Source organism: Lonchura striata, chromosome 3 (assembly GCF_046129695.1).
Source record: "Lonchura striata isolate bLonStr1 chromosome 3, bLonStr1.mat, whole genome shotgun sequence".
Taxonomy (NCBI): domain Eukaryota; kingdom Metazoa; phylum Chordata; class Aves; order Passeriformes; family Estrildidae; genus Lonchura; species Lonchura striata.
In genome coordinates, this window is record NC_134605.1 from 36199964 (window position 1) to 36218594 (window position 18631).

General features: G+C 37.2%; 1 protein-coding gene across 3 annotated transcripts in view; it reads left to right on the forward strand.

Annotated features, from left to right (window-relative positions):
* The window catches only part of MAP3K4 (mitogen-activated protein kinase kinase kinase 4), a 62574-nt gene that overhangs the window by 38736 nt on the left and 5207 nt on the right, over positions 1–18631 (forward strand). Inside the window, exons 15-23 of one of the 3 annotated variants that reach the window (XM_021544132.1) lie at positions 602–680; positions 2679–2775; positions 3663–3779; positions 7449–7549; positions 8622–8702; positions 10200–10391; positions 11035–11105; positions 12966–13082; positions 14471–14630. In XM_021544132.1, the coding sequence (XP_021399807.1) occupies positions 602–680; positions 2679–2775; positions 3663–3779; positions 7449–7549; positions 8622–8702; positions 10200–10391; positions 11035–11105; positions 12966–13082; positions 14471–14630 (1015 nt within the window). Of the gene's footprint in view, positions 1–601; positions 681–2678; positions 2776–3644; positions 3780–7448; positions 7550–8621; positions 8703–10199; positions 10392–11034; positions 11106–12965; positions 13083–14470; positions 14631–18631 lie in introns of all 3 variants that reach the window. The other 2 variants (XM_077782074.1, XM_077782075.1) reach the window with 2 other exon arrangements.

Here is an 18631-nt window from a genome sequence, read left to right on the forward strand (position 1 = left end):
TATTGAATAGTACACCTAATAATTTGGCTCGGATTGTTTGAGGCCCAGTTCAATGATTTTAACTTCTAAATCCCTTTCATGAAAGTTTTGATAGCTTCATGGGTAGATAAGGAAAGTGCATCTCTTTTAATATGTGGGGCCTAATATTTTTTGTTTTAACAGAATTTAATCTTGAGATTCAGGCCATCATATTCTCACTCAATTTTTTTAGGTTTTTTCTTGGGATGTGAAGGGGGAGAGCAGAGAAGGTTGTTATAGCTTTTTTCAGGAAATGTGATTTTAATTATATTAACAATGAACATTAGGTTCCAATACCTTTATATTTTGAAATGTTCTTTATGATATGCCACTGTTCAATTCTTACAGTGATGTAATTTTGACAAGGACAAAAGGCAAGACAAAGCTAAGACTTCTAACTTTTAAAAAAATCAGTTAGGTCAAAATGCTTATGTGGATCCATAATTTTAATATAATAGGTTGACTATAGGGGTGCTTATCTGACAGATTACACACTTGAACAATGTAATTTTGTTACTGTGAGCTTTGTCACCATCAACCTTTGTAATAAAACGTTGCAACTTTTTATGTTTGTATTTCCTAGAGTTTACAAGCTCTGATGAATGAGTGCATTGGCCATGTTATTGGAAAACCTCACAGTCCTGTTACAGGTTTGTACCTTGGTAAGGCAGAAATTCTGGAGCTTTGCTGCTGCTGTTACAGAATTTTGGTTGTAAAGTGCTTTTAAAATGCAAGAAATACCAATAAAAATATTTTCAATTTGTGATTGTTGATGTGAAACCATTACTCCTTGAAAAAGTGTAAATATGTGGTAGTTTTACCCAAGAAATTTCAAGGCTTTACAGATTCTCTCCTCTCATTTTATCATTCCTGTGAAGTCCTGCAAATCTTTTGGGAAAGGGCTGTGTTGTTTAAAGGTTGGGTAAAGAAGTGATTTTAACTTTAAGAAGGCAGTTACAGCTCCCTCTCCCAAAGTTTCATTGTGGCACTGCAGTTATTTACACTTCGGCACTGTGGATTTTTTTGCTTCTAATGGACTTTATATTACCAAGTACACATGAGTTATACATGGGAACTATGCAAAATAGTTCTCTGCTATAAAGTATGGCATAATGTAAAATACATTTTTTAGATATGAATGTTGATATCATTAGAGTGAAATCAGCATATTTGATGATGCATCTTGAGAATGTTTTGCCTGCTCTGTTTGCCTTTTACTCATTTCTTTCTCAGCACTGTTTCTGTCTTTCTCCTCTCAACTCCATTGACTCATTTACTTCTCAAAATATTTTGTCATCTCTTTTATCCTTCTCCTGGTGTCCATGTTTTGGGTGGGCTTGATGATAGAAGACATGAGGGAGGTGTAACCTGCCCTCCAGAGGACGTTTTCCACTTTTTCAGGAAAGCTTGTTTTGATATAATTTTGATGAGAAAGTCTTATAGGTGACAAACTTTTTGCAGTGAAAGTCAGTCAAAGAAGCAGAGTCTAAAATAAAATCTAGCCAGATTCTGTACATGATGCAAAACCTGTACATATTGAAACTCTTATAAATGCTATTGCAGACACTGCAGATCACACAACTTAAATTGCTCAACAGCTTTTGTCTAGGAGGCATGCAGAGGAGGTGACACAGATAAGTGCAGACTTCAACAGCAGTCTGAAACCTTAATACATGTGAAATTTAACATAAACTGTATCCTGGCTGCACATATTGCAGATACCCATTCCTGTCTCCTGATCAGGAGAAAAATAAGACTTCCTAGTTACATTTGCGTACCACTTTGAAGGACTTAAACCCACTGTGGTATTTGCTCCTTTTTCTGAAGCTGAGAATCCAGCTATGTTTATGCTGCTGCCTCTAGACACATACCTGCCAATTACAGCAGGACAATGAACATCTGGCCCTGCTGTCTTTTGCTTACCCTAGTAGTGCAAACAAGACAGAAATGGAGCTCCCTGAGAGGAACCTAGCCTGGCAGAAAGTACTGACTCATAGCTTGGTGGGCAACCAGCTGTTTTGAGATGTGACTGCCACAGTGTCTTTCTTAGTATTTAAGGAGGAGTTGGGGGCAGATGGTGCAGTCTGCTCCTGGAGGCATTGAATTAGGCATAAAGACAGTGACTACCATTTAGGTTTTGTCCTGTCCATTTTTACCACTTCCTTGGGGCAGACTGTCATGGGTGACATTAGTTTGGGTAAAACTGTCATATGTGGGTTTTTTCCACAGCTTAATTTGCTTTCTGTTGCCGTCTGAGAAAGCTTAATTCTTATGGAAAGGAACATAATATTGCTCTTTGGTTTGCTAATTATTATTTGGTTAATATTTATTTTGCAATAAGATTAATTTGTGAAGTAGGAATAATGAAGTTTTAATGAAGTATGTACACATTTTCTAATTGCTAGTTTTTGACTATCTGGGGAATTTTCATTATTTTATGGATGAGTTAAGTAATACAAAAATATGAAAAGCATTAATACATAAAATTGATTTATTTAAAATTGGAATAATATGTATTTTTATTAAAGGATAAGAAAATATGTGCCAGTTCACACTTAACTCTGTAAATAGGAATTTGTTTAAATTTTGTGTCTTGATAATGGCCCTTAAGAGAATTTTTCTGATATCTGAGTAAACATCATCTGTTTTTATGTTTGCAGCTGTTCATCGAAACAGTCCCCGTCCTGTAAAAGTGCCTCGGTGCCATAGTGATCCACCAAATCCTCATCTCATCATCCCCACACCTGAAGGCTTCAGGTATTGCGCATTAGTGCAGCATTTTAAACTGTTTTATTCTGCCTTGGCTATGCTGAATATCAGTAAGTAGAACGCCTTTTCTTTCCCTTTGAGGGCAAAGCAGATAGAAAAAATTAGCACATAAGTGATCCGGAGTTTATTGATGTGCTTTTAAGGACAATACAAGTTTCTTTTACTTGCTGCTTGGCCACCCCTCTTTCTGTTGGTGCATGGGTTCTCACTTTGAAGTCATTCTCATCCCTTTATCTTTCCTGAAACCAGTGTTTCAATGTAAAACGCTTTAATTCAGTGAAAACTGGTCATTAACAACACTTTTATTTCCTTCCACACTTTGAATGCCTGCCTAAGTTCCTGTGGCAGTGCTTTCTGGAATTTACATGCATGGAACTTAAAAATGTAACATTCTGAGATATGGTGGCATGTCTGCATCATTACCAATCTGCTGTGAATAAGCTTAAAGCATTGTATCTTTTCTCTTGCCTTTGAAAGTGTTGACATGAGAATTATTGCAAAAATAGCTTAAAAAAATTTTTGAAATAAACATCACCATGCATGATTTTACACAGAGGGCCCTATTTTCCAAGAATATATCAGTGAGAAACTCTACAGTTGACTTTTCTTTCAGAAGCCACTTAGCTTTGCAGAAACTAGTAGTATTCTAAAGATTTGAAGATTTTTATTTTGAGGATTATTATTACTGTATACATTAGCAGCCACAAAGCTTTTGAGACCCAGAGATATTCCACAATAAAAATTGTTATGCAATTGAAAAACATCTGAAATTAGGCATCATTATACACACTTCAGTATTTTGTTTCTAAAACAAACTTTGAACTCCATACATTTTTCTTTTTAACTGTTTCCTGAAGTTTTTCTTCTTGCCACAGCACGCGGAGCGTCCCTTGCGATGCGCGGAGCCATGGCAGTGTTGCTGTGAGCCGCCCCGCTCCCATCGGGAGCGACTCAGCCCAGCCCAAACCTCTCAGCAGTGCAAATGAGACCAGGTAGCTGCGCTCCGTGATGTAGCAGACTCATCCTCCCTACATCACCACATAACTGTTCCCACATGCATCCTAATAGCTCGTTTGCACCACGCTCTTCCCTCCCATCTTGTCTTCCACTGGCTCCTTCATTCATGTTCCACTTGAGCAAAATCACGTGTCTTAGAAATCAATAATGAGACCACTTTCAGATTCAAAAAGCCTGAACATGTGGTAGTTAAAGCATGCAGTTCTGACATAGGTTTGCTCAGTAAAATGTCCATGCAATGAACATATGCCAGTCAGCTTATTGGTATAACTTCAGTAAATAATTAGTACTGATAACTAACACTTAGAATGATAGAATCACTTCCACTAGGATAACTGCAAGATACAACCAAGGGCAAGGATTTTCTTTTTTTTTTTCATGTTGGCTAACAGTTTTGGTATTGTTATTGTCTGTCATAAGTATTTTGAAATAATGTATAGTGGCAAATGCAAAATTAAACACATGAGGATTTTTTAAAATCATTTCTCCTACACCTATTTTTAGGGTGGTGCAGAATAAACTTAATATGAAAGAAACAATTCTTGTATCAGGACATGTAACAGAAACTGCTTCTGTATCATCATAGGTGATTCTTTTTGGCAGACCTATGTTAGTATCTTTCTTGTTTATTGATGTTTGATTTGGCTGTTGTAATTTCAGATTCTTGCTATTTCTTCTTGTATTACAAGTCAGATCACTGACATATCTCCCAACTTGATTTAACCATTTTATTCCCCTGCACCCCTGACTGTGAAAAGCCTGCTCTTAACACAGTGGTGTTATCTTAGGGTTTAAAAATAGCTTTTTGGATTTTTATTTCTACTGCAGAGTACCAAAAGTTCTTTGGGATAGAAATTCATATGAATGGATACACATATCTGACTGCATCACAAAGCTGGTAGAGAAAAAAAGAGGTGGTGACGGAACAATAGATTGGTGGTGACCAAAGCAAACTTGGATATAACTTGATTATAAATTGTTTTGTAATAAATAATTTTTGGTTGTGAGCCAGAAAACCATCATAGTTTGATTTGTTATCAGATGCATGGCACAAGCATCCATTAAGTTGTTAAGAGGGAAGTAAATTGCCACTTTTTATATGCAATCTTTTCTGCAAGTTTTTTATTGCAAGATGTGACTTGCACCTTTTACAGCAGCCTCCAGATGTATACTTTATGAGTCTAAGTCTTTTTTGTGGTTGAAAATACATCTTGAAATTTTTGTCATTCAAACATAGACAATAAGTAATACGCTAGAAAATTTTCACTGAGATGTTCTGGCAGCTTTACAAGCTGACAGTGGGATGGATAATTAGTGTTTTTCAAAGACTTGTTTTTTCCTTAGAGTTCTCATTTTTTTTTTTTCTGAAACCATTTTTCTGATGGTTGTTCATAAAATATCCCATAATCTTGGTTTTTTAAATGCACTGTCTGGATTTTTAAGTAGCGTTTAATACCCTGTATGAGCTAGGAATCATTTGAAGAAAAAATTTATGAAAGCAGAGACAGAGTTCTGAAGGCTGTTGGGTTTTTTTTAGGGGTTCTGTTTATAGCAGAAAGGAAAATACTACAATGTAATATATTTCTACAATTTTTTTTTTTTTGTTTTAGTATAGTTAAAAGAAAGTTGCAAGCTTTGATGCATTGTGGTTTTAATTATGAATTTTGTTTATTTGTGCTCCAAAAGAGAAATGGAATCCTTTGGATCAACGAATTGTTTGTGGTTTGGCAAAGTGCAGAGTCAGTGCTGAAATAGCATAAAAACAGAAGCTTTGTACGCTTTCCAGAAACCCTTTTGACATTTAAGACATGATTACAGGCATTAAATATCTGTGAAGAGTTGAATGTAGGAACTTGGTAAATCAATTGTACTAGGCAGTGCATAGTGCACTAATGCCACCATAGTTCTAGTAAAGTTTTTTTTAACAACAAAAATCAAAAGAAAAACAAAACTCACTATAGTATAACTAGAAATTAAAATCGAAAGCATCAATACCTGGTTGTTTACATAGAGCTTTCTGGTAATTATACATTTATGCTAGGTTTATGTTTATGATCTTTAAAGATGGTCAATTTTTGAGCTAACTGTGGTTGTGGTTATTATTCATAATTTTGTTACTTAGCCAGGGCTGGAGCCAAAATTTATCTAGCATTCTTCTCTTTTACTGTAATTTTTGCCTAATAATTTGCATACAGACTTTCTGGATCAATAAAAGGTGTGGGTATCTAAGATAGGCCTGAAATGGGGTTTAGGCACCTGCATTTGAAACTGTGATGCTTAGGCTTGTTCAGCTGCTGCCTCATTTTAGAAGTGATGTAGCTTTGCTTGTTTTTAAGCATTTTGTGCATCAGGTATTGTTGCTGTTATATGCTGAGAACCACTTTACCCTTCTTGCTCATTAAAACCTCAACTTCCTGAAGAATAATGAGGTTTTTCACTAGTTTAGTTTCAATTCCTGCTCAAACTTATAAAATGTGGTTGGGCAGTAGTAGGAAGTGCAAAGCAAACATTGTATGAAGAATATTTGCATTGGAATAGGTTTTCTGTGGTTTGGGCTTCTGTTCTCAAGGTTGTAGTGGTGTTTTTCTGTTATTTTTGCGCGTTTTTTTTAAACTATTTTTAGGTAATACTCAGATACAATTTGGAAACAGCTATGGGACTAGTAGTTATTTTATAGGTGTGTGTGGACCTTGTGATGCAAAGTATCTTTCATCTTTTTGTAGTTGTTAGCTTTCAGTGAAGGATTTAACAATGTTGCCCACTTTTCAGTAACCTGTATATTCAGTATTTTGGCTCATACCTCTAATGTAGTATGGTTAAGGAGACATCAGTCACAATTCTTCCCCATCAAACTTTAAAAATTGAAGGGGAACCTTTTCCAAAAGGGTAGAAAGACTTTCACAAGGAATTTACGTCTTTAAAATGAGTGGACTAAGTGTTGTTTGGGGCTGGAGGAAGATGGCTAAACACCTAAGAATTTAAGTCTTATTTCTCTTAGTATTGTTCTCCTTTCTGTTCAGCCTTCTTGTTCATCTGGCTCTTATTCTGAGGCATCTGATTCCACTCTGTGCTGTCTGGAAGAACTGAGGCCTCTAAGCAATCAGGCTGCTGTCCTTTAACAGTATTCTTCCTGTCAACCAGCTTATATATCTTTCCATTGGTTCAGACTTAATGACTGTGGACTGTGACTGTATTTGCAGTGCACTAGGCACGTATGAATTCAGTTACTACATTTCATCTGATGATGTGGTTCACATATAACCCAGCTGAATCACATCTGATTGTATATCCAACCTTGGCACAAGCTGCATCTTGCAGCATCTATCTTAGTAATAGGTTACAACTCATGAAAATGAATTCTGTTGCTACAGGCAAGAAACAGTTTGAAGTAGTTTAAGCTTTGGAAGCTTAGAGCTTTTTCATACAGCAGCATAACTAAAATAATCTCAAAAAATCTTCATTTGAGGGAAAAAGAGCATAGAGTTTTCTGTTTACCTTTTGGCATCAGTTTTTCTGTCATTTTGTTTTCATGGTTCATATCCTAGGCTTCAGAGGTTCTGTCTCCTAAAAACTGCAGTTAAATTAGCATTGCACTAAATAAACACTAATGACAAGTTAATTAGTATGATGGCTCTTTTTAACAGGGGTTCCAGTGTCCCTGAAAATGATCGACTTGCTTCAATAGCAGCTGAGTTGCAGTTCAGATCCCTTAGTCGTCACTCCAGTCCCACTGAAGAGCGAGAAGGTGATTGTCACAGTAACATCTTGTGACCTGGATGTGCAGATACTTTATGTCATTACCATATTTCTCTCTGTTCCCAGCTCTTACCCTTTCCAAAAATTTTTCACCTCATCGCATTCAGAAATCTTAGATTTTAACTTGTGGGCTTATATGGTCAGAGGAAGTCCTTTTGTTCTCAGATATATTCATTATTCTCTTGCCATTCATATTGTTTCTGAATTGTATCTGAAGGGATTTCCTGGTGCTTTACTGAGTTCCAATGTTCAAAATTAAATCAGTAATACAATTTCTGAATTATATACCCCATTTGATAGTAAATTTCAACGCACTGTTAATGGGATATGAACTGGATCTATCAGGACAGTGAAGTTTTTTATTCCCATAGTATTCTTTTTACAAATACTTGCTCTTGTTTGAATCCTGGAAGAAGGGACAGGATGTGTGACTTGATGTCCTGATCAGGGCTTCTCTGTCAGGTTTCCCCAGCCCCTGTATTTGTGGTATTTGTTGCAACAAATACAGTGAAAGATTGATTGTGCAAATTAAAAGGAAGTACAAAATCTGAAGCAAAATTGAGTTGATATTGTGGACATCCACACTGGATTTCATAGAGGGAAATGCCTTAAAAAATTATATTAAAAGGTGTGGGAGATTTTTTTCATCTTTGTTAGTTTTTAAGCAAATGTTGAAAATACTGTCTGCCTCACGTTTATTCAATTTTTTTAGTATATATATTAAAAGGAAGGTGTCTTAGGTTGGAATGAATACAAATCTTATTCTAAGGAACCTTAGAAAATTGTTTTCCTACAGATCTCTTGCATATTTAATTCTGAGTGCCCTGGCTTGGAAGTGCTTCCCTAAGTTGTGGAAGGAGATCTCTATTTCTATACAAATGAAATTCTATTTTATAATTTATTTTCTGAAGAGAAGTCGGTTTTGATTTCAAGAGCATATGTTGCTATACATGTAGGGCTGTTAGTCCTATATGTAGGACTATTTTTCAGCTTCTGCTGGAAATAGCGGCATAATCTTTAATACGAGATAAAACTGCTTTTGTCTTCACACATTTCTCTAGAGCCATTGTATCCAAAAGGAGATTCCAGTGGTTCATCCCGCCGGAGCTGGGAGCTCAGAACGTTGATTAACCAGACCAAAGGTAGGTGTTTAGGAGTCACTGTTATGTAATGTCTGTTAGACTAGTGCTGTACTGAAAGGTTTGATTTTATTGTGGATTGTGAAGAGGTTTTCACAGCTTTATACACAGGAAACAGAAAAAATAGAACCCTGATTGCAGGTATGGGATATTGCTAGCAGAATCACAAGGTTTACTTTTTGGGAGTAATTAAACTTTATAAAAGTTAATTATTTTCAGTTTCTGAAAAATACTACCAGCGTTCTACAAAACTGAGTTCATTTATTAGTATATAGAAATAGCAGAAGTTTGCTATCCCTATTCAGTGCCAAATTATGACAGTAGGAAGCACTTCCTCACTTCCCAAGAGCTCTCCCCAGTGTGGAATTTTCCAGCTTTAGGTGTCTAATAGTGTGTTTCCACACTGTCTCCTAAATTTAAGGATATTGTGGGGCTCCTTCCTCTCTGTCTTACTACTGATTTTCATGAAACTGAAAATAAGTTATCATTTCAGACACTTCTGTACTGTATGGATCAATACATGAAGCTTGTTTGCATATATTGTGGCAAACATAAATGTGAGAGTAGAACCTCATGAAACATGAGAAAAACGTTTCTGCCACACTGGAAACTGGCCTTCTTATGTGTATTACACAGAACACAGGAAGAATTACAAATTCTTACTCTGAAATCTAGAGGTCAGAATATAAATACTGAATGAATTTCAGTTTGTTTAAACTGACAAAGAAGAATGAAGGAAAACTTGAAAATTTCTAGAAGATTGCTGTAACGGGAACTGGTTTTACTGTCCACTATGAATAAGACAGATTTTGATCTAAAACTATAGCAAGGCATATTTGGTATAGCAGAACTAGTATTGACTGTGGGTAGGGGAGTAGAATATATAGAGTTTGGGAATATCATCTCCATCCTTTGGAGACTTCCAGGAACAGGTTAGGCTACTGGTGTTAACAGTGACAGATGTATAATTTTTGTGCTTTACTAAGAGGGGATGAACTAACACTGCCCTGAGATCTCTTTGGTCTCACTCACTAGGATGCTGTTTGACTATAAGACTTGAGAGCTGGAATTTCTAGTATATCTAAATCTTTGAAATAGCAGATGCCAGGGCTCTTTCAAGAAACCTCTCATATTTCTGAAGACAAAACCTTACCTGTCCTTCTTTCCTTAGTGATTTTATGACCCTAACGTATTTCCGCTCTCAGAGGTTAGTTGCAGGTCAAATGCAGACAAGTGTGCTGCATTTCATAAATGTGATTTCCTTGAATCAAGTAAGAGATGATTAGGAAAGCATCACTGTTCCCATTTTACCTTAGTTTCATATGTGATTTGTAAGTGATAGTTTCATATGTGTTTGTTAAAATGCCTCATTCTTTTTCTATATCTTAATTAGACTCACAAAATAGTTTTAACTCTTGTTACTTCATGTGATATCAAAAGATAACACAATAAAATGGTGAATATTTCTCAGTCAAGGAAATTGTTCATCACTCTCTTTAGACACTGCTTCCAAGCAAGCCCCGATGGAAGCTGTTCAAAGGTCTGTTCAGTTGTTTGAAGAAAGGAGATACAGAGAGATGAGAAGGAAGAACATCATTGGCCAAGTTTGTGACACACCGAAATCTTACGATAATGTCATGCACGTAGGTTTGAGAAAAGTGACTTTCAAGTGGCAGAGAGGAAACAAAATTGGTATGTTCTTTATGCTTTCATTTATCTAGCTAAAATACCAAACTTTGTATTTTTGAAGGAAATCAAAGACTGTGTTTAAAAATCTTCTGTCTCTGCATAGGTATTGTCAACTTTACTGAAATCAAAACGTTAAAATATAAAATACTGTTTTGGCTAGGATTTTCTTAATGTAGAAGGTCAGTGACATTTTCATTGGTCAAATAACAGGAAATAAGGAGAAGAACTTGGTTAGGACTATTACTGAGGTATGATCTTGTGTTACCTCCTTGTGTTTAAACCTATAAAATGTTCAAGTTCTACATTTGGAAGAACCAGGAATATAAATGGAAATTAGTTGGAACTCTGGGATTTAATTCACCAATATTATTGCCTCCCCCATATTATCATATTTTACTCTCTGGTTTGGGATTTTGGGGGAAAATATTTGTTCTTGAGAAGTTTTCTTTCAGGTCAGCTGATTAATGTTTTTACTTTCATTCAGCTTGAACTCAGGGCTATGAATGTGGTATTGTTACAGTTAAAAGCTACTTGGAGTTGTAAATGAAAAGGAAGGTAAAAAGCAGTGATGTTTCCTCATTGCAGTTGGTGTACTTGTTGCTTGTTGAAGGCAATGTACTGAATTTTCCTTAACTTAACTTTGCAGGTGAAGGCCAGTATGGGAAGGTGTATACCTGTATCAGTGTTGACACTGGAGAGCTGATGGCTATGAAGGAAGTGAGTACTGTGAATACGAGTACTGCTGCCCTTGTTTTTTTCCTAAACCAAATGTGGGTGATGTAGGGGTCATTGAGGGTTTCTGCACACTGCTGTTAGAAACGGGGAAAGGATGGGAAGACAAATTGTTTCTTCATGTAGTCATAGCTGCTGTTAGCACTTTTTCCTCAAGTTGCTTTTGGTTTATAACTTTCAATTTAAATGTTTGTAAAATGGATAATTTTTTTTTAGTGATCCCATAGGATGGTTGTGAATTTAAATGAATACTTAATATATGTGAACTTCCTTTAAGAGATTTTAAATAATTTTGAGACATTAGTGAAGACTGTACACAAATTTGTATTTTACTTTGCACTGTTTCCTCTCACATTTTATTACTTTTTTCTTCATTCCTTAGAGCAAAAGATAGGAATTGTGACATCAGATGTTTTTCAACTTCTCCTGTAGTGTGTAGGTTATATATGTCCCAAGGTGTAGAAAAGCAAGACTGAGCTTGTGCTTAACTTCTTGTGCCATACTCAGTCACTGACTAATACCAACACTTGAGATTTTGTTGCTGTTGTGTTTCTCTCCTCCTGATAAAATAACATTTCCATCCCTCCCCATCAGCTGCACTCTGTTTCTATAATTCAGAGTTGCTTTCTAGGTGCAGGTGCTGTTTAGTATGTATAGATTAGTGTGTATCTTCTCTTTAGCAGAAGCTGAAGTAAGCTCATAAATAGATCTTGTTTGGGAGATGTTTCACTAGGCTTGAATGAAAACTCTTGCAACTTTCAAATAAAAGACTTTTCTGTATTTCTTTAAGAATAACTTGGGGAAGATAGATTTATTGATTTTTTTTTTTTTTTTTAAACTGGTTAAGAATACTGCATTCCCCTGTCCTTGCACCAAGGACACTCTGGTTGTATTACCTCAACCACAGTGTCATTAAAATGACTTCAGATTATAGTGGACAAGCTTTACTACAAATACATAGTATTCAACCTATGCATTAGGGAATATGTAAAATACTTGAATATCATTTGTCACCTTTTTGTAATCTTCATATATTTAATTATACCACTGCTTGAGTACAAACTGTAATCCTGGAATTGTTACACAGAATGTAACAATCATAATATCCTAGCAACTGAAGGCAATATATGTGCATTTATTTCTTTAACAGTTGTCCTGTACTCAATTAATGAAGCTTCTGTTTTCTAACAATATGGTAAAAGTAGCATCTTCCATAAATTGCTTATCTTTGCATGGTTAGAAGCTTTAAATCAGTTTTTCAGAATACCTGATGTTTTTTGTCATTGAACAGTCCATCACAGCATATTGTAGAAATAATGAAAACCAGTTTCTTTCATCAAAATTTTTGATTGTATTTGTTTCATGCCTCACCTTTTCTTTGCAGTTGTCTCATTCTCATTGAATAAACTCCTCAAAGAGATCACTTAGACTCTGGTGATAAAGTACCTGGCAGAAAATCCTTGTTGAATGATAGCTCTCTCTGATGTTGCTTTCAGATTCTGTTGTATTGTGTCTGTCTACCACATTTAAACTAGAAAGCAAGCACAGAAGAGATGTATGTGTGCACATGAGTGTATTGGCACATTTAAGTAACATAATTTTGCTCTTCTAAAGTTTCTAAATCATCATAGTTGTAGGAAATTTTCCAGAAATAGCTTAGTGGGCTTCATTTGTTTCAGTTTGGAGATGGAGAGGGGTAATTTGAGGCTTTTCGTGTGATATGCTATTTAACAACAACAACAATAAAAGCTTTTTGTTGCGTTTGAGTTTGGGATGGGTTATTTGCTTTTTTTGTTCCTTATTAATTTGAAATAGTAGCAAAATAATGACAAATCTTTCTTGCAGATCAGATTTCAACCAAATGATCACAAAACTATCAAAGAAACAGCTGATGAACTGAAGATTTTTGAAGGCATCAAACACCCTAATCTAGTTCGTTATTTTGGTGTGGAGCTCCACAGGGTAAGAAAACATAAATTATTGGGCCTTTTTTATAAGGCAGAGTGAAAATTTTAAGAAGCTTTGCATTATTGGAGGTTTTTGCATGAGAACATTCTAGTTAATCTTGTCAGGTTATCTCTGTGAATAGCAGTGTGTCTTTTTTCCTCTGGATATTGAGGTCTCTGAAGCATAGAAGAGACTTCTTGGAACTGGTACATAAACAGAGGAGGCTTAAAATAAGTGAATAGAGTGAATAATGCTGGAACTATTCTATGCTGCTACTCTGTTGAACTGGTCTAAAAGCAAGTTATATCATATATGGTATGGTAATTTCTGTATGTAGATAAAGACTAGACAGGCTAAAACCTGTCCCTGTTAGCAGCAAAAGTTGTACTTGTATCATGTTGATTCCTGGAAAAATCTTCTGCTGGCATTTAAATCTTGATTCCAGATAAGTATTGGAATTTGGCTAGCATCTCTTCAAAAGGAAAAGGCAAGTTTTTGTGCTTGAGCAGCAGAAGTAATGAAATGTATTTTTCTATGGAGTTGGATTCCAGAGTTGTGTGCTGGGATACTCACCTTGTTACTGCTCTGTGCTTTCTACATGCTCTTCCCCCTTGTGAGTCTCAAGTCCTCATGTCTTGCTGGAAAGTGCTGCTTGGATTTGACTGGTTTGCTCAGTATGGAAGAAGTTGTTTTGGTGACCCATTGCTGGTTTAGAAGGGGATGTAGGCTGCTTTCTGCAGTTCTCTATTTGAGGCACAGATTTGGGTGTCTGTGCCACTAGGTCATTGGTTTTTTGGACTAGATTCTAAGTCTCTTTGGTGTCTTTGACATCTTTTTATATTAATTCAGTCTGTTTGAAATCAGCTGGGCTTGGAGACAGAGTGGCAACAGAAACCTAATTTTTTCCTTAAAGTGAGTTAGAGTTGGTATGCTTGTTCAAGCCACAGCAAAGAACAAAAAACTTGCCCATTTCAAGCAGTTAAGATATGATACTGCAAGAACTGAGTCAGAGAGCAGGGATAGAAAAACAAGCCCAAAACATAATTTGGTGCCCCTTTTTCCCCCCCTTCTCTAAATAAGGAAAGAATCTCTATAAATTTCTGTGTAATACACCTGCAAGGTTTCCAAAGTATCATTTGCTTGATGCCAAAGCACTGTATTTTTATATCACTGAATAGTATCAGTTATGTAGAAATGATGCAGATAGGCATGTATTAGAGAGTTTCCATAGCTGTGCAGTAGAATATTAGATACTTCATGGTGATATTTTCATTAAGTCATTACATGATACTTTTGTTATTTATTTCATGAACAATGAAGGATGTAAGGAAAACTGTATTTTAATTTTGTGTTTAAAATATAAAAATTATACCCAGTGAAATCTGGTTTGCTTCCCAAAACAGGAAGAAATGTACATCTTCATGGAATACTGTGATGAGGGCACTCTGGAGGAGGTATCAAAACTGGGCCTTCAGGAGCATGTCATTAGGCTGTACTCAAAGCAGATCACGATTGCTATCAATGTACTACATGAACATGGTATTGTTCATCGAGACATTAAAGGTAATATTAACCAAAAAGGTAATGTTGTGGTTTCAGTGTGGTAGATGAGAGCAGGGGGAAGGATGGGGGCATGTATTTGTATATTTAGTGTGCATTATCTATGCAGCCATTATTTGTATAAAGCCTTCTATTAATTTTTTCAGTTTATGAGCTATTGAATAGTTTCATGCTTTTTCTTTTATGTGTAGATTGTAAAAAACATCCACAATTGTCATTTCAAACTCATAAATTTTGCCTATGATTTATACAGTTTTCTTGGAGGTTGTTAAGATTATTGGGGATTTATCTAAACTCAGTTATTAGTCCTTGCATTTTTAGCACTAATGTACTGAGTTGTGTAATGCTGTTTTCCTTCTTGTCTGTGCAAACAAGTGGTGTTTTCTGGAGCTGACAGGCAGTGTACAGTGCTAGAGTTGTGCATCAGAACTTTTCCTTGTGATTCCATTTTCCCAAAGAGTTTTGGAATTTCAGATGAATGGCTGATTAAACTTAGTAACAAAGCTGTTGGTAAAAGAACTTAAGTGATTTTAGGATATCCCTTTATCTAGTGGCTTTTTTCCCTACATGTATCTTCTCGTGCCTGGCTGTCAGCATTTGCGTATGTAATTAGCGGACTGAAACTACAGTAACCAAAGGGGGGTTGGGCTTGGCACTTAATATACCCAGTGTCAGTCCTCATTTCAGGTTCATTTTTCTGCGCCTTCCAACAACATCCTCCATGTCTGGTTATCTTGGTTTTGTTAGTCTGGCATATTTGGCTCACCGATGGCAGGAAACTTAGACGAAGGTAGGGGAAGCAATGCACACAATATGCCCTGTGAATGCTCATTTTGTTACAAGGCAGTGCAACCCAACGATGCTGGGTTTCTATGTCCCTCTTGCTCACAGGGTTTTGAATCACCGCAGCAGTGTAGGAGGTTCCCAGTTGCTCTTGGTCCTTTGGCCTCGTGCTTCTCATTTGGGAAAAGAACTATCTACGATCCAGAGGCCTTCCACCCAGGTAGGCCACTCTTGAGTCAGTTTTGGCTTTTTTTTTTCTAGAAAACACTTTCCCTCATTCCCATTCCCCAGCAATCTTACCTTTTCTGGTTCTCCTTCCTCACCAAAGGTTTCTCTCCAGTTGTGGATATCCCTTGTGCTTTTCACAGTTCCCTCTTTGCCCTTTTCTTGATCATTCCTTGTCCAGGTTCTGCTTAGCTGGATTATGCTCTCCTGGAAGCTCGTTGTGATCAAAATCCAAGGCTGGCTGACAGGGATTTCTTTTTTGCTGCTCAGTGTCATTGGTGATATCTGGATATATTTTCAAATAGGTCTTCTGCTCTTCAGGGAAATGCATGGAGTGAGAAAAGCTGTTTAACAGAACTGTAATACTGTGTTACCTGAGAGCATTTCTGTTGAAACAGGTTCCTTATGTCAAATGTTGGAGTGTTTCTTGAGAGTAACAGAGGGTCACTGCCGGCACATCTGTGTGTAGACCTTCCTGAAACTCCATGGCAGAATGTAAAGACAGACCACAGAGGGTATTTTGACAAAGGTTACTTGATGCATTGGAAGTCTTCTGCTTATTGACTTCATTCATGCTAACATTGCAACCCGAAGTTTTCAGGCTAACAGCAGTAAAGAACACTCTAATTTTAATTTTATCTCTTGGGTAGACTGGTACTCTTATTTTTCTGATAGGGAAGAATGACATTCAGACTGTTAAAACTACTTTCCAATGAAAATCTTGCTGTCAGATCACACTAGATCTCTCATAGCCAGTGTGTTTAACATCACTGTCGATCTATTTCTTTTAGCAGCAGATAAACAATTCTTATAATGATTGTTTATCTGTATCCTGCAAGACACCTGTACTTGGTGTCTGCAAATACCTTGTGCTCAAAAATAGACTTTTGATTAGTAGTGTCCCTTTGTGCCACTGTTGTCTTTCAGTTGCTATTAGGGCATCCAGCTCAATGTGGGTAAAAGACAAAGCAAGATACAGCTGCCAAAAACATTTTTCAGCCTGTGGTGGTGAGGGCAGATGGAGGGTTATGTCGACATTTGGCTGCACTGCTTTTGCTTAATCTGCATCATTTTGAAAAGCAGGTGGTGCTGGTCTGTAACAGGAGATAGTCTCTTATGATACTCTTTTAATCTCTATTCTAGGTATTGAAGTTTAATTCCTGTGGCTAAGCCCAGTTTCCTTGGTTAGAATTATTTATTTTTTTTTAAAGGAACCTGTTCTGGTCAGTGATGCAGGATGATGGACTGTTTAATGCTGGAGGGAACCTGTGCACATCTCTGAGCCCTCTGCCCTAAACAGGGCCAGACTTAGTATCAGATCCAATGACAGATCAGATCAGATTGCTCAGGACATTGTTGAGGTGAGATAAATGTGTATCTCCAAGGATGGAGATGCCCTGTTCCAACGACTTACCTATCCCCACTGTGAAAAGGTTTTTCCTGATAGCTCCCTGGAATCTGCAAAGGTTGCTGTTGTGTCCATTGCTGCATGACCATTTCACAGTATGCCTTTGAGGGAAAAGTCTGTTTCCACAGTCCTGCTATCCTCCCGTTAACACAGCTGAAAACAGCAGTAAATCCCCTGCACACACACTCCCCTGAGCATCCCTTCTTCAAGCTCAGCAAAGCCATCCTGCAGCCTTTCCTTGTACATTGGTCTCACCAGCCCTCTGAATGTCTTGATGCCACTGTCCTGAGTTTGCTCCAGTGTGTCATTGTCACTCTTGTGCTGGAGAACCTAAAAATAAGACACAACACTCAAGGTGTGATCTCATAAGTGCAGAATTGAGAGGAATTAATGAGGCCATGCCTGGTGGATTCTCTTCAGGAGAGAAGGGCATGTTCTTGAAGAGTGCTTGGATGAATATAGAAAATGAAAAGATTGTATCTGTAGCTTTAGTAAATCAGAAACCTTGAATGAGATGCCCTATACAAAAAAGTCTTCATCAAACTGTTACTGCATTATTGTCTTATTGTAATCTTGTTGTTAGCTGAAAACTTCTACTATCCTGTCTTCCCGATGAGCAAAAAGGAAGGAATGTCATTTTGCAAGAGCTGGAAAACTGCAACAGGAGTCTCTGGGCATGTGTCATGCTCTCTAAGAGACTGAGAAAGAAGAGTATGCGGAAGCTGATTTTCTCATCCAAGGGTAGCATTTGGCCTGCTTGTTTCTTGAATGAATTTGGCTGCTGCACTGCTTAAGCACTGGCTGTGGAATGTCTGAGCTGCCACTTTTTCTGGAATTACAGCACAGCCATTAGTGGGGCTTTTTGTACTGCTCCATGGATTCACAGGATTTCCATCAAAGCCTTTGGACTATCATGCTGGTGCAGTTTTTACTGCTCTTACTACGGGGCTGATTTAGCAGAGGTACAGGACATGAGACCTGAGTTTAAATGCTTTAGGTTTGGGCTGCTCTATCAGGAATGTGGCTTTTGACACTTGCTTCACAGTGTGCCCAAGAGGACCTGTGGTGTAACAGCAGGAGGGCTGTGCACAACTGGGCAACCTCCTGCCTCTGCCAAGTGCATCCAGTGATGGTGCTTCAGACAGTGCATGTGTAGGGGGAGAGAAGGAAAAGACGGGGGTGGTCTCCTTCTGTCATTTTACTCATAGTCTTTGGTTGCATTTTGCCTATTAACCATGTGTATGTGTAGGAGCTTCATTATTCCCAGTAGTGTTAACTGTCAAAGGTAAAGAAGCATCAGACATCTTCAAAGTACTGACCTCTTGTCTGCTCTTCTTACACAGGTCCTGCTGGCTCTGTGCAGGTTTCATTTACTGCTTTTACAGACTCCTCCTGCAGTCTGGTCTTGGTTTTTGAACAAGCAGTTTACAAAACAAACTCCAGTGATACCACATCAGTGGAAGCTGACAGAAAGTGTCTGCAACATGAGTCTTCATGTGCTGTCTTGGGCTTCTTGCTGAAACTTTGATTCAGTGCCTTATTCCATTTGACAGTTCCAAGTGCTTTCAGGAAAAAGGCTCACAGGAGC